The sequence below is a fragment of the Aulonocara sp. 'chitande type north' Nkhata Bay genome, linkage group LG6 (genome assembly GCF_057382095.1).
Source record: "Aulonocara sp. 'chitande type north' Nkhata Bay isolate Kocher_YH1m ecotype deep benthic linkage group LG6, A_spYH_male_GT1.1, whole genome shotgun sequence".
In the NCBI taxonomy this organism is placed as follows: domain Eukaryota; kingdom Metazoa; phylum Chordata; class Actinopteri; order Cichliformes; family Cichlidae; genus Aulonocara; species Aulonocara sp. 'chitande type north' Nkhata Bay.
In genome coordinates, this window is record NC_141349.1 from 40,042,838 (window position 1) to 40,057,940 (window position 15,103).

General features: G+C 43.0%; 1 protein-coding gene across 1 annotated transcript in view; it reads left to right on the top strand.

Moving 5' to 3' along the window:
* The first annotated feature begins 1,859 nt into the window (after positions 1-1,859).
* The window catches only part of maml3 (mastermind-like transcriptional coactivator 3), a 133,831-nt gene continuing 120,587 nt past the window's right edge, over positions 1,860-15,103 (top strand). Inside the window, exon 1 of the mRNA XM_086296917.1 lies at positions 1,860-2,960. Coding sequence (XP_086153043.1) covers positions 2,583-2,960 — 378 coding nt within the window. The 5' untranslated portion in view covers positions 1,860-2,582. The remainder of the gene's footprint in view (positions 2,961-15,103) is intronic.

The window sequence follows — 15,103 nt, forward strand, 5'->3', positions numbered from 1 at the left end:
AACCTTTTCATATGTACAAGACTATGAATATGTTTAATTCTTTGTTATTTTTTATTTATTTATTTTTTGGAGCCACCTTTAAGTGGCCATCATGGGACCTGTCGTTTTTTCAGTGTTGGGTTCATAATTTGGTGATTATAACTTGGATGGTCATGTGTCAGTGAAACATGCAAAATATCTGTGATTCATGACATGCACTGAGCATGAGAAGTCAGATACTGGAAAGTGATAAGAAGACATGAATTACATGGTCACCAGTTCAGTGGATCAGCACTTGTTATTAATACTAAAGGTCTTTAAATTTAATTGGATACACTTTCACTCTCATAAAGAACATCTGAATGTTTAAGAAGAAGCACACCAGCAAACATCTTAATGAAAGAGAGGCCTGAGAATAAAACGGCTATGTCATCATTATCACTTCCTGCTTAAATTCTTTCAGCGGTGATTCACCAGCCCCTGAAAAGATCTCACTTTGCACATTTAAAAGTCATTTTTTACACCTTTTTAAATAAGCGCGGCCAGGATTTGTGATTAGTGTGTGTCATATTCAACAATAATGGCTTCCTGTAGTGGACATTAATACAAATATTTGCATTTAGTGTTTAAAAATTGACGTTAAACCTTCCAAACTCCCATCTTCTGTTTTCAGCTAACAATCTGTATGCTGAACTCAATTTAAAAAATAGTCATTATAAAATAACATGTTCAGTCCTCTTTAAAAATGCTCCAGCGATGGATAATTACAAGTTATAGTCATGGACTTCAGTCTGAGGAGGAACTCATTTCCACCCGTTTCCACCCGTTTACCTGTGTGAAATGGGTGTAACCTGCAGTGGGCCTGCAGAGCTCAACACACCACGACTTGAGTAAATAGGCAAAACAAGCAAATCAAGAAAACACCATCATCTGTTTGGCAACACAAGTGGAGCTTCTTCTTTCTTTTTTTTAAAGGAAGCTGCAACTGCTGAGCCATCAATCAAAGAGGGGCCTTTGTGTAATCCATACATTTGGCTGCTGTCTCTGTTTTTGTTTGTTGTCTGTATGTGAAGAGTATTTCTGTACCTGCGCCTTGCTTCCATATCTTCTGGAGAGATTTCTGTATTTGTGAAAACTAAACTTAAACTGGTATGAAGTGTGTAAATATTTAAAAGGCCTTAACTATCTGCCGCAATAGAGGACAGATGCTACATTTAAACTTTTGCCTTCCAACGAGCTGCCTTGCTTTGTTGTGTTGTGCATTTATAGTTTGTTTTTTGTTTTTTGCACACTTTTCGCTCATTTTTGCATTTTGTTGTTTTAAAGTTTGTATGTTTGAGCTAATTTTTAAATTCTTGGATTGTTTTATGAAGTTGCAAAAAACTGAGTAACTGCTTAATTTGGTATGATGCGATCTTATGCGCAAGAATCAAGTGATAATAATTTATTTATAAATCTCCAAACAGTAAAGCCCAACCACCCCTGCAAGTTTAAACTATGGCTGACTTTAATGAAATTTTGAAACTACCTCTTGTGTTTGGGCTTTTTTCCCTACTCGTTTCTGCTGAGTTTTAGATTTTCAAAGACATTTAACATTTTGATTCTTCATCTATATTTGCGGCTCATTTTTAGTGTTGTATAGTCTTGCGTTTCTTTTTACCCCCTAAACGCAGTTTCTGTCTCTTTGCGTGCTTCTCCCTTAAGTTCCAATATGTTAACCTTTCTCTTAACCCTTTATTAACCCGTTAAAACAGCTCAGGACAGGTCACACGTCCCCTGGTGGATTCCACTCCGTGTTTTCCTGGTTTCCACCATCGGGCTCTTCGCACAGCCTTTAGCTGGTTTTTACTAAACTCCTGATATCACTCCGCTGGCATGGTGGAGAAGCGGACCTGATTATTGTGATGGTGGCAGGCAGTGACTAGAGACTTCCGCCACTGCTTCCCGTATCCGCGTTTTGCGCCGTCTGTCCTACTATCTGGTTGCTTCACAATCGGACTACCGAAGGCGCTTGTGCGCTTTCCCCCCAACTCAACAACATCTTACCCGGGATTTCTTTCAAACCAAAACCAGATGAGATGCAAGTTCACTGGGAAACTCTGGAGCCCGTTCGGTTTAGGCAGCAAAACTTTTTCTCAGAGGACGGCACGGTGAACCGGAGAGTGGACTGTTGCTGTAGCCGCCGCTGCTCCTCTGCGGGACGGTTTGTGCGCATATGAGCGCTGGGTGCCCACTCGCACCGTCGCTGTACCGCTGTGTGTTTTTGCTCTTATCAGCGTGGCAGCGGCTTTATTGTTGAATTCAGTTTGGGGGCTTTGTGTTGTTTGTGTTCAGCACTTGGAAAGAAAAGAAGAGACGCTCAGCCGCATGACCGAGAGCCTCGCAGCCCTTTAAACCTTCCACTCCCGGTTGTTGCCCTCTTCTTCAGCGGCCGTATCTTCCGCCCGCTGCTCGGGACCTTTCGCCGGCGGAGGACGCGCAGAGAAAGCGGACTCTAGGTGGTGGAGTGGAGGTGGAGGTGGAAGGAGGAGGAGGTGGCGGCGGTGGCGCTGAGCTTAACTGGGAGAAAAGTTCTTCCAAAATAGCCGCCGCTCGGCCCCGTGATGGGGGACTTCGCCTCCCCCGCTGCCGGACCCAACGGCAGTATCTGCATCAACAACAGCATGAACCCGGCCGCCGCGAGCATGGGGCCCGCCGCGAGCGTGGTGGGAATACCTAAGCACAGCACGGTGGTGGAGAGGCTGAGGCAGCGGATAGAGGGCTGCAGGAAACACCACATAACCTGCGAGAACAGGTACCAGCAAGCCCACGCCGAGCAGATGGAGATAGACCGCAGGGACACGGTCAACCTGTACCAGCGGACTCTGGAGCAAAGGGCCAAAAAGTCCGCTAGCGGCAGCAGCACCAAGCAGCCCCAGAGCAAGCAGCTGGACCCGGACTCTGCGTCCTCCGCGGAGCAGAGGAATAACACGCTCATAGCGGTAAGGACGAGCTGACTGCGACGGCCACCTACAACTCACACACAAACACGACACACTTTCGCTCATTTCCCCTCCATCTCTGCTTCCCAGTCTCTCTCTCCCCCCCAACCCCAAGCAAGCTGCACAGCTTCTTCTTGTTCATCACTCAGAAAACTTGTTGAAAACATGCTCGCTAATCGCTGCTTTCTTTCTCAGCGCTCGCTTCACTTTCTTTCCTCCAAGTTCTTTTGTTTACAAAGAAGTCCGGCCCCTCGTTGGAGCCAACAGGCTGCAGTTTGGGGCTTGGATTGTGCTCTGTGTGGAAATTAGAAGCCTGGCAACTGATATTTGATCTTATTCTGCGAGATCAGTGTTTTTTGTTTTGTTTTTTGGGAGGGGGCACTTTCAGTTGTCAGGTTCTGAAACTAGTCAGTAACTTCTGGAGGATGGCTCGCGGTGTGTTTGCATCTAAAAAATAACTTCTGCTTTCTTGTTCTTGGGTGGAAATTGTTCTGCAACACAGGAGAGCATTAGCATTGCAACACTGCTTCCTTGCTCTCGGCAGCAGCAGCAGTTAATGCTCCAGCCTGCACTGTAACCTTTGTCACATACTCTCAAAATCTGCAGTCTGTCCCCAGTGTCACACACACACACACACACACACACACACACACACACACACACACACACACACACACACACACAATCAAAGCCACCCACGGACTTAAAGCAACCTGCCAGCTGACTTCAGATGAATGCCACAGTAGTTTGTGAACATTTGTTACACTGTCATTAACTCCTAGCTCTTCAGGTTCGCTCGTGAATGCAGCGATCGCATAACATGCTTCAATAGCTGCATGCCCTTGTGAAGATATTGCACTTGTCATTTGTCATTACAGTCAGAGTGGGTTTTATAGGAGTGCTAGGGTGTTTTCCTGTTGGTAGGGGGCAGTGGTAACATATGGAGGGCTGGTGAGTTGCTCGTGGCTGTCCAGGCTGTGAGAGATCTTCACTCCCGGTGTTTGGCTGTTTGTGTGAGAGAGGTTGTAGGCAGACACTGGCAAACTGTGTGGTGTCCCTGCCTGCTCCCCGTCTCCCGTGGGCTCTGCTTTCCTTTAGAAAAGACCAAAGGATGCATGTGGGGAATGTCAACATTGTTATCCCTTTTGTTGCTGCAATGAGCCCAGTTCCCCCCCTTTTGAAATGCAAAATACGGAGCGTCTTTTAATTTCTGAGGCAGCCTCGCTTGTTATTTAAGAGCAAACCAGAGCAGCTCCAGAATGAGACGAGCGGCAGGGATTTTAATAGTGCAGGAGCTCCCAGCGGCCCTTGTGGACATTAAACCGAACCGCCCATTAGATGGCCGGCAACAAATGCTCCGAGAATGGAAGGATTACTGCTTAAAGGCACAGTGGCATCCCTCTCCGTCTCTCTCTCTGCTCCTTTCCCATTCACTGATGGCGACAGCTTGTACGCAAACACAGCATTCAATAGCTGAAACACACAGAGCTGTGTGTTAGCACCCTCTTTATGTTACATTGTAAGTTCTTGGCAGTGTGCAGTCGCGGAGATTAAAAGGAAAGTCTCCCATCCCTCGCCGTTTTACCCCTCAGAAGAAGGGAGCTGCAGCTAGATGGCTGTATGTAGTCACTTCACAAGCAGGCATTCGAGGAAAGCCAAGTATTCCGATGATGGGATTATGCAGATGTGCATGCACAATTTCAACAGAGGCCGTAATGTGTAGCGTGTATGTTGCAGACCGTATGGGGAGGGTGTGCTGTGAACATAGTATTGGCTGAAAAAGCACAATCATTTCACGATTTAGTTAAAAAGATGAAAAGCTGACATCATAAGACTAAATTCACACACACTTCAGCTGTGAAACGTTTGTGCTCTACTACAGGTTGGCTTTGAGTGCCAGTATAGTAATCACCACTTTGAAGAATGTCAGGAATGCCTACAGTGTGCAAAAAAAAACCAACCCCAACATCAGCCAGTTTAAAGTGCAAAAGCAGCAATACAGTTAAATACCTTCAAATGCAAATAATGTCTTTCTGAACCAAATCCAAACTGTGTCAGTGTAATCTTTTATATTTGGTATTGTGATGCTCATCTCAGCACACTGTGCTTTGGTCTAATGGTTCTCAGACACACCCACGTCAGGGTCGGGGAAAGCCTGTAATCATGGAAAGTGGGTGTTTGTGTCTCTAGACTAACTATTAGTGAGACTGGAGAAGAAGACGACACCATGTGTCTGAGTGAGACCTTTTCTGTCTCGCTCAGACATTATTTAAAGAGCCAACAGCCAACTAAAGCTCGGGGTACAGGGGGCCTGGGATGTGGTAGTTCCTGTATAACCAACTGTTTGCCCGCCTGGAGATTCACTTTCACGAGACGGACACTTCCAAACTTTTAATTGTCGGATAATGAGAGGGTAGCTTGCAGAACGCCAAGCTGCCTTTCTGCTTTCTGTCAACATCCATATATCGTGTTACACTAACAGTGGAATAGTTGAACGCTCATTTACATATTAAACACTTCTTAATTGTGCACCAACTGTTATAATGGGCAGAGAAGACAGTATACTGTATATAAATGTTTCACAGCAGACAGACGATTGTATTTATCTCCTTGAGGTAAAGCTGAACACAATGAAGTTATTTATTAACTCCTCTTTCAGCCTCCAAGAAGAATGAATAAAGTTTTGATTTTGTCACTTACCATGGCTATCAGTACAACATATTCATGCTTAGTTAATATTAAACTGGACCTGTTACACATTTCCTTGTTAATACAGGATACTCGCTTTAAACATGGTCAAGATTTCAAATAAAACCAGAATCTCAGGTTTAATACTGCTCTGAACACTTTTTTCTGCTTTTGGCTTTTGCATGATGTCGCTGAAGGCAGAGATCCCTAATATGGTCATCTTTGGGATCAGATGACCATATGCCCCACCCACCTTCGGTTTAAATCTTTTGTTTACAAGGAGCAGCCAATCAGAAGCAAGCAAGCTATAGGCATTTTTTCTTGTGTTTGATTTTTAGGCTAGGCTATACTAATGCTGAGGAAAAAAGATGGCCCAGTAATTTATGATAAAAATAAATGTTTATTAGCAAACAGAAGCTAAATTTACTGAGTGTCTGAGGAGGCGTTTTCACCCCTTCTGTGAGCTTGTACGATCAGCGCTTGCAGCCCGCAAGCCATCATAGATAAAATCTGGACTGTCATAGCGTAAATGGACATAAAGCTAAATTTGAGCTCTAACCGTGTCAAGTGGGATGCAAGTACAACAGAAATACAGAGGCTAGTAACAACATTGTTACTGTGGGTTACTAAGTAGGTGAGGCACAGTTCCATAAAATGTGCTGCTGTAGTTGTACGATCAACAAACAAGACCATTTTACAACAAAATGAGACCTGCTGCAAGGTCAGGTGCACACCTGTAAAGCTTTGGGACTGCATCCTGCACATGGTGACAAAATATGCCAAGAGAGATGGACAGATATGCAAATTGTGTTAGGTCAAAGGTCAAAGTTCAGCTCACACTTACTGCACAATTAAGAATTTTGAATACGTTCTACAATTCTAAAAGTGTTTTTTGGGTTTTTTGACTAACTGCCCTACCTCCTACCGTAAGCCCCCTGCTACCACACACTCTCATGGCACTTCATGACATTGTCATCACCTCTAATCTACTTATTTGGGTTTTTGGAGCCAAATTTTCCAGCATTTTGTGTCACTGGACTCATCTTTATCAGTCTGCCTGGTCTTAAATGTGCAAATAGTCTCCGTATACAGATGTAATATTTTCTACTTTTAAAAAACGACCACATTTGAAGGTAAATCATTTTACTGCTCACTCCAAAGCCTGCGCTTAAAGTTATACTCGTGGCAGATTTTTGTACTTCATGTGTCTGAAGCGCTTATCCAATTCAGGGTCACAGGACCAGGCTGAGCTCAACCCAGCTGTCGTAGGGTGAGAGACACGGTGCAACCCGGACAGGTCACGAGTCCATCACAGGGAGACACGAACCGTTCACCTTCACACCTACAGGTGATTTAGAATCAGCGGCTAACCACACCTGCATGTCTTTGGACTGCGGGAGGAGAAACTATACAAACTCCAAACAGAGAAACGCCAGGCAGCCGATCGAATTGTGCTGCGTTCCTTTGCCTCAGAAGTTGGATGATGACATCATACTCAAGTTGACCACATCTTAGTAGCAGAAATCATTTGTTTTTCTCCCTGCCAAATTAGCACCCTCACAAGCAATACCACTTACTGATTTCTGCTGTTTAGGGCGAGTCATCACTGTGTTGTTTTGACAATATATATGCTGCAGACACGAGATGTACTTCCTGTTGAAATACAGTTAAAAACATGAACATTTTTATCCATGAAACCAAACAAATACGCTTCTGAGATTTAAAATCTTTGCACCTGGTTGGTGATTTTGTTTCCGTATCCCGTTCAGCATGAAATAAAACTTGTGTTTGTGTTATGATTGTTTTAAATGATCTGCCTTTAGGTTGTTGAGCAAGGGGTCAAAAGTTTGTCACCGTGTACGCCCATTTCTTTGCTTTATTTTAATGAGATGGGGGTGTTTTTGATTAGGGTTTGGGCAGCTCTGCTCCTCCTTTAAGATTAAATAGTGTCAGAAACGTTAACACCGACAGCTCAGAAACTGGATAACAGATGAATTTTTTGTCAATATTCTTCCACTGCTGAATATTAAAGTCCATGATGTCAGTATGATCCCCTATATTTATCCATTTGATGCGTTCATCTTCCCAGAATGACATTTGACAGTCCACAGGGAGCAGGTGTGAAGCTGTTCATTACATCTGTTGGTGGGGAGAGAATTAGTGATGGCAGCTCAGGCCTTTGAGACCACAGTCAGGAGAGAAATTAGTGTGTAATCTTGCTTTTTTCCACCCTTCTATGACAACTGAATTCAAAAGTCTAAAAGTGAAAATTGCATGTTGATAATGAGGGAGTGACACACAAATCTGATTCGGGTGTATCTAATGTCTTAACACGACGAGACGTTACCTCCAACAGAACACGTTCACGAGTGGCTGCCGTGTTTTAGCGTTTTTGCTGACGTCGTGATGGAAGCACGGGGGAGGAGGGGGAATGTTGCGAGGATCCAGCCCGTGACCTTTCAGTCAGAGGCACGTGTCTCCGATCCAATGGGCCGTGATGTTGCTTAAAAGCAGAATCGTGACCCGTACTTTTTTCTGGCAAAACATCCAGTCAGATCTGATTACCTCGTCGCTAACAAGTTTGCAGCTGCGAGGCCGAGGTGCACAGCAAGGGGCTCGTTAGTTCCACTAAAACACAGTAGCTCAGGACAGTCTGTCTTCGGCTCTGCTCGCTCCTTGGCATTCACCTCGCAGAGGAATGTCTCTCTCTCTCTCACACACACACACACACACACACACACACACACACACACACACACACTGTTGTCCTGCTCGACTCTTGGCAGCAAAGGCCTGAGTGTGGGCGGCTGAGTTTTCATGAATCTGAGGCCATCCCTCCCTTCCTCTCTCCCTCCCTCTGTTCAACACTTCTCTGGTTTCAGCGTTAGTAAAGCACTAATGTAGCGTACATGGTCCTGGTAGCTATAGCATTGTTAAAATCAGCTGGGACCGTTGCCCATTTGCTATATTTAAACCAGCGTGCTGGCGAGGAGCTTACACTCACCAGTACGCGCAGGCACACACGCAGAGCGTGACGTCGGCGAACACCCGTGACATCACAGTCATGCTGTTTTCAACTCATTACACGCTAATTTGACTGACTCCCTCTGCTTTTTTTCTGACTGTTCCTTTTTAACTCCCTCTCTTCTGCTCTCATGTGCTCCGTGTTAACATTTTTGTCACTCTCCAAAAAGTTGATTCTGTTCATCTGGACGCAGCGTTTTGTGGGAGAAACGTTTCGTCACTCATCCAGGTGACTTCTTCAGTCTCAGCTGACTGCAGGTTTCAATCTTATAAACAGCACATTTGCATAATGACTGAAAGCAGCCCACTGAAGGAACAATGGGCTGGGAGGTCAGTTCCTTAATCTTAATTATGCAAATTCTCATGACCATTGAGAAGCATCAAGACATTTTTGTCACTCTTTTTTTTTTCTTGCTCCTTCTCACCCTCGGCCCTGAGTCCCTGCACACACACACACATGCACACAGCTCTGGATGTTTTTGATTTGGGGCGGCTGCGACCACATTCCCTTCCTCCCACGCTTGTTCACATGTTCTACAGGAACACACACACAATCTGCAGAGACCCTTGAATATTCAGAGGACTCTTGGCTCTTTAGAAAGTTTTAACTAGCTGAAACAAAAAGGATTTCAAAATAAAATTTAAAGCTAATCCGAGGTAATAAATCGTTCTCGATGAGAGTTCTTCCTCTTTGATGCCCGTACAGGGATCCAGAGGGTCGTCACGTTCGCGTTTCAGGCCTCAAACGTTTTCTTACCAGTTTTCACAGGATTTACAACTTTGTGTTGTTTTCACCTGCTGAAAGAAATCATTTAAATTTCAAATTTATGACTTTTAGAAACCTTCATCCCTTAATCGTCGATTCCATATCAAAGGCGTTCGCACGTGTTCACAGTCTGCAGCTGCTTTGTAAAGTCACTGTTTTCTACTCTGTGCACAGATTTCTCAGCTTGACTGTAGTTGATTTTTTAGGGCATTTTTGTTCCAGTTTTGGATGGATGACAGAAAGTGAGGTGACATGTGACAAGAGGCATTAAAACCCACACTGCTGTTTCCTCTTCAGTCGACCCACCTGCTTGTAGGTAGCTGCTGAAGGGAAAAAAGCGAAGAGCTACAGGATTATCTCCCTGTTTTTACATTTTTTATTTGCTCTTTACCGTGTGTTAATATGCTGTATACACAGCAGAACATGTTTGAGAATCAAATCCAGGTGAATTAAATATTTTTTATTGTCATAATGAAGGCTTGGCGACTGTCTGCTGTAATTTTCAATTGTGGAAGACTTAAAATGGCCAAGCTTTGATTTTATAGCCTATAATTTTCTGCACTTACTGTATGAACCAGAAACCATCAGCTGACATATTATTTAATCACAGACAGGCAGGTAATTTGCAATTTTGATGATCACGTGTTCATTATAGGCACCGGTAGTAAGTTTGTGAAATTTCTTCCCTCCTGGTTATAACAACTGTAAGTGGGATTATTACAAAGTGGGAGCGTTTAAGGACCACAGCAACTCATCCATGAAGTGGCAGACCACGTAAAGATACAGAGCGAGGTCTGAGGAGTGTAGTGTGCAGAAGTCACCAACTCTCTGCTGACTCAGGAACCGCAGAGCTGCAAACCTCCTCTGGCATTAACATCAGCACAAAACATGTGAGCTGGGAGCTTCATGACATGGGTTTCCATGTTAGGTGTCATGTGTAGGTGAGCCAGTACTTTTGTAGGGTTTTACCTTACCTTACAATAAATAAAATTGAATTGAATTAAATAGTCTTTTCCTATTTTAGTAACTTTCAGAGGGAAATATTGTAATTCTTTAGCTGAAGTCGTCACCTTACATATTATTAATTGGCATGAATGTCAACTGGATAGATGGGTAAATGTTAAAATATTAGTTCCCAATGTTTTTAGCTACCAACCCATTACATAAAAGAAGTGATATTTCTCTGATTTGTTTGCTATATAAGATATACAGAGCATAAAGATCAGCAAAAGCATAAGATTAGGTAAGATGTACTGTAATCATCCCAAAAGTTAAGAAATTGTTGTGTCAATGGGGCCAGAACATGAAAAATAATCCAGCTCCGTGAGATAAATACGACATCATGGAACAAAATAACTCAGAAAGTTTAGAATAAAAGTGATGAAACTTTAACAGGTTTTGTGTTGGAGTGTTTGTGTAATCCTGCTAACAGACAGACAAATGTTGCTGTATTCACACTTAGTCTATATGACCAATAGCTCATGGTGTCTAAGGTTAGCCAAAGTTCAGTTCTGACCCCGCCGCAGTGTTCTCTGTAACATTAACTATTATCCTCTCACAGTAAAAATGGCGCAGTCTCACTAAGTAAACAGCAAACCTCTGGAAAGAGTCGAGTATCTGTTGTCTTATCTCTCTGGCCTGTGCGCTGCCTTTTGTTTGGATTGTGCCAGAAGGCTGCTCGCTTTCTCCACTGTATTCACGTCAGTAAGTGTAGTATTAAAGGAGCAATACTCAGCGGCAGTTTAGATTTTGCATTATTGATAGCAGGATGGTGGGAAGCCATCTTTGTTGCTTTCACCCCTGGTGTACTCACACAAACACTGAGTTGGTAAAATATGGATGAGGTGGTTATCGGAGATGCCCGGGTCCCCTCCGATCCTCTGCGAGTAAATGCGCTTTACTTAGAAACGTCAGAATGAAGGAATGGTGACGGCTACAACTCTCTCTGTGAAGACCGAATGAACAATTTGCTGTTTTAACATGTAGCGTCTGACTTGGTAGTTTGATCTGTACACACCACACACACCAAATGAAAAACATTTTGGCTGTGGCTTTTTTTCCTCAAACACCAGCACTCTGCGAGCTAAGCATCATCCACACAGAAACCATTCTACAGCTAAACAGGGTTTCTAAAACAATGGCCTTAGTAAGGGAGTCCTGTCATAAAGACGTAATTCCCTCTGCCTATTAAACTGGGACACAGAACAGGAACATTGCCACATATGGATTCATACATGTGTGTGCACAGGAGAGGGTGCAGAGATACTGTGAGAGTTTGTTTTTAGGGAAATACTGTAACAACTAGAGATGGACCGATCCGATATTACGTATCGGTATCGGTCCGATACTGACCTAAATTACTGGATCGGATATCGGAGAAAAATAAAAAATGTAATCCGATCCATTAAATATCACGAAAGCACCTCACAAAACTTGCAACACGCCGTAACTCACCTCAGAACGTTAGCACGTCGGAGCAGTATGCATCACGTGATAGAGCAGCTGTGGCATGCAGGACCTGTTGGTGGTCTGGATAGCATTTGGAGCTTCGCTAGCAACCTGGCATTTCATCTCCGACAAAGTTATCCCCGAGAGAAGTAAAGCAAGTGTGTAAGTCCATCTCTGAATGTTTGTAAAGCATTCCTGCGTTAAGCTTAACGAGCGACTGCCTCTCGCTCTCCGGCTGCTACTTCAATCGTGAAACTGCTTAAATCAGCTGATCGGCTTTTCTGTCGCGAGTCTGTCTCTCGTTTGTTTTTGGTCCACTTTGCGCCAGAAAGAGCAAACCAGCGGCTGAACAACAGCAGCACGTTTAAGCTTGATAAGCTGTTGTTAGAATTTATTTAATATTACTTTCTACTCCAGGATCTTTTTCTACGTAGCTGATGCTGGTAACTGTGCAGGGGCGGATCTAGCAAAGTTTAGCCAGGGGGGCCGATAGGGCATTAACTGGGAAAAGGGGGCACAAAGACATACTTTTCTTTCTTATTCTCATTTAAAATGTCTAGCTTTTAATAAATAATTATCTGACACCCAAAGTTTTAATTTGATGTAAAAGGAATAGAAGTCAATTACTGTATATAGTGACTATTAAGTCTAATATATATACCCTAGTAAGCTATAGTACTTTTTACTTTGGGAAGGTACCATCTGTGCAGTCTGCAATTTTGTTGAAGAAAGATGTTGAATCTATTTAATATTTCTTGAAAAATAATTGATTTCTGTGCATTTTTTTCACACTGCATCAAATTAAGGTTGATTACGTCGATTAAGCATCATGAGGTGGAGCGTGAGGGGTGGTTCCCTATTTTTTATTTATTTAATTTTGTTGTTGCTGGGAGTTGGAACCCTATTAGTTAGGTTGCTTAATATTTACGCTAAGTACTCTTTAAAATACCAGAATAGGGAGGATGGTGTAGGTTTAAGTTTATTAGATTGATCAGTATTGCTGAACTATGAAATATTTTTTTTGTATACAGGTATAACAGAATAGCTTTAGTGTAGTTGTTGTTTTAAACTTGAGTATGAACTTGCAGACTTGCAAAATGCAGCAAGATATTTTAAAAAACAGTTTTGTTGATTAAAAAACACTATATCGGATTCATATCGGTATCGGCAGATATCCAAATTTATGATATCGGTATCGGTATCGGACATAAAAAAGTGGTATCGTGCCATCTCTAGTAACAACACACTTTGTCTGCAGCAGATGGGACCACATTTGTGTTTGCTGAAGGTTGCAGTCCAGTAGTAAGAAGGGGTAGAGTCGACTCCTCCACATAACCGTAGAAATTGCAGCGAGGCCCGGGCAGCAGTTTAAAAATATTTTCTTATTACTAAGAAAGAAAAGAACCACTGTATTTGGGAATTTAATACCAAATGTGGCCACAATACAAACTCAACCAAAAACTCCTCAGTGTGCCTGGTTGTCAGTATTTCTTCCAACATTTTCCCCTAAATAGGCCCCACTCCTACTAAAACTTCGAAGGGAAACGTACTGTGACAACCTTCTAACAAGATCTTGGTGTAATTGTTTTGTTCTCTTGCAGGGAAATTGGCAGAGTATTAAAATGACTTGTTATTTTTAAACCGAGTCTTGCCGGTGTTGATCTTTGGAATTGTTACGAACTCGCTTATCTGCCTCGTGCTTTGTGAATTCAAGTATTGTACTATGATTCCAGCATTTCTGCCGGAGCTGTTAGCCACCAGATAACGCCACATGACATTTTCATCATATGCAAATGCTGCTGTCTTTATAGCAGCAGTGGAAAAGAAAAAAAAAACCTATTGTATTCAAAATTTGTCTTCATTAAGAGTGCAGAAGAATGTGTTATATTCTTATTAGATTTAAATATCCTGCTACATCTGCACTTTTTTTCTGTTGCTTATGGTGGAGACTTGAAAGTTAGTTTAGTCCACTGGTTCCCAATGAGCGGCGTAACCCTTCTGAAAGGTCACACGATAAATCTGTGGAGTCATGACATGATTAATGGGAGATGACAGAAGAAAACTTCATGCGTAACTCCACTGTTTACACGAGATCCTGATAATTTAACCTCCTTTGGCCCTAGCCTGGCTTACAGCATGCTGGTATGTTAACAGACCTTAAACTAGAACATTAACTAGACTCTTGCTCCTCCTGTGGGCTCTGTTTTAGGCTTTAGATAATCTAGTCAGATTAGACAGAGCAGAAGACTTTGGCCAATCACACGTGTTTTCAGAGCACATCTGTGAAGGAAGACACAGAGGACTGTCACCTGGGAGAGCGGGTATGGAATCTCGTGTGAAACTAGTGTTGACTTCCTTGTAGTTTGTGTCAATGTGACGTTTGTAAGGTGGGAGGAGCTTACAGCAGAGACGTCTAAAAACACTGCAGCCAGAGCTTCAAGTCTACGTGCTTAAATATAAACATGCAAAGTAACAAGTTTCAACATCTCGCCCTGAAATGTAAATGAAATAAACAACATAAGGAGGCAGAATGTAGAAATAATGTGAAATTATGTCCAGCTGACTTTGAAACACTTTTCTGTTCAAGGCTAAAGCTCTTATTTTTTTTGGCATTTTTGAAGCTTATTTGAATGACACACGTTAATTTCATGTTAGTCTGACTTGCTGTGCATTTACAGTGAAACACTTGAGGGTAGCTACAGAGGAAATATCACCTAATCTTTGACAACCAGTTTTCAGTTTCCTGTTGGTGGCGGGCGGCAACCCTCTGACCTTCCTCTTACTGATTTGTCAAACTCAGGGACAGTTTCCATCACTTTTTCACTCTCCCCGCCAAAAAACAAACAAAAAAGAAAAACAGTATCGTGGCACTTTTAAATCATTTGTTTGTCCTCCAGTTTTCCTCCTGTTACTCATTTGTGCCCATCGCACAGTGACTGCTTCTAATTCCCACGCAATTTGGTCCTTTGTTGATCGTCTCTCTCCTCCTACCTTCTTTTGACCTTTCTTTGTCATCCTTACACTCTGTCCTCCCTTCTTTCCTTTTAGTCATTCAAATCCACCCTTTTCTTTTTTCCCCTCCACCTTGCCACCCCTCCCTCCATCCATCACTGCGCTCCATGCCTCCGGTGATCTCCGGTTCAGTCTCAGGTAGCAGGCTTAGCCCTCTAAAGCTTTCTCCACGTAGGCCGGTGTCAGGAAGAAATCCTGTGCTAAG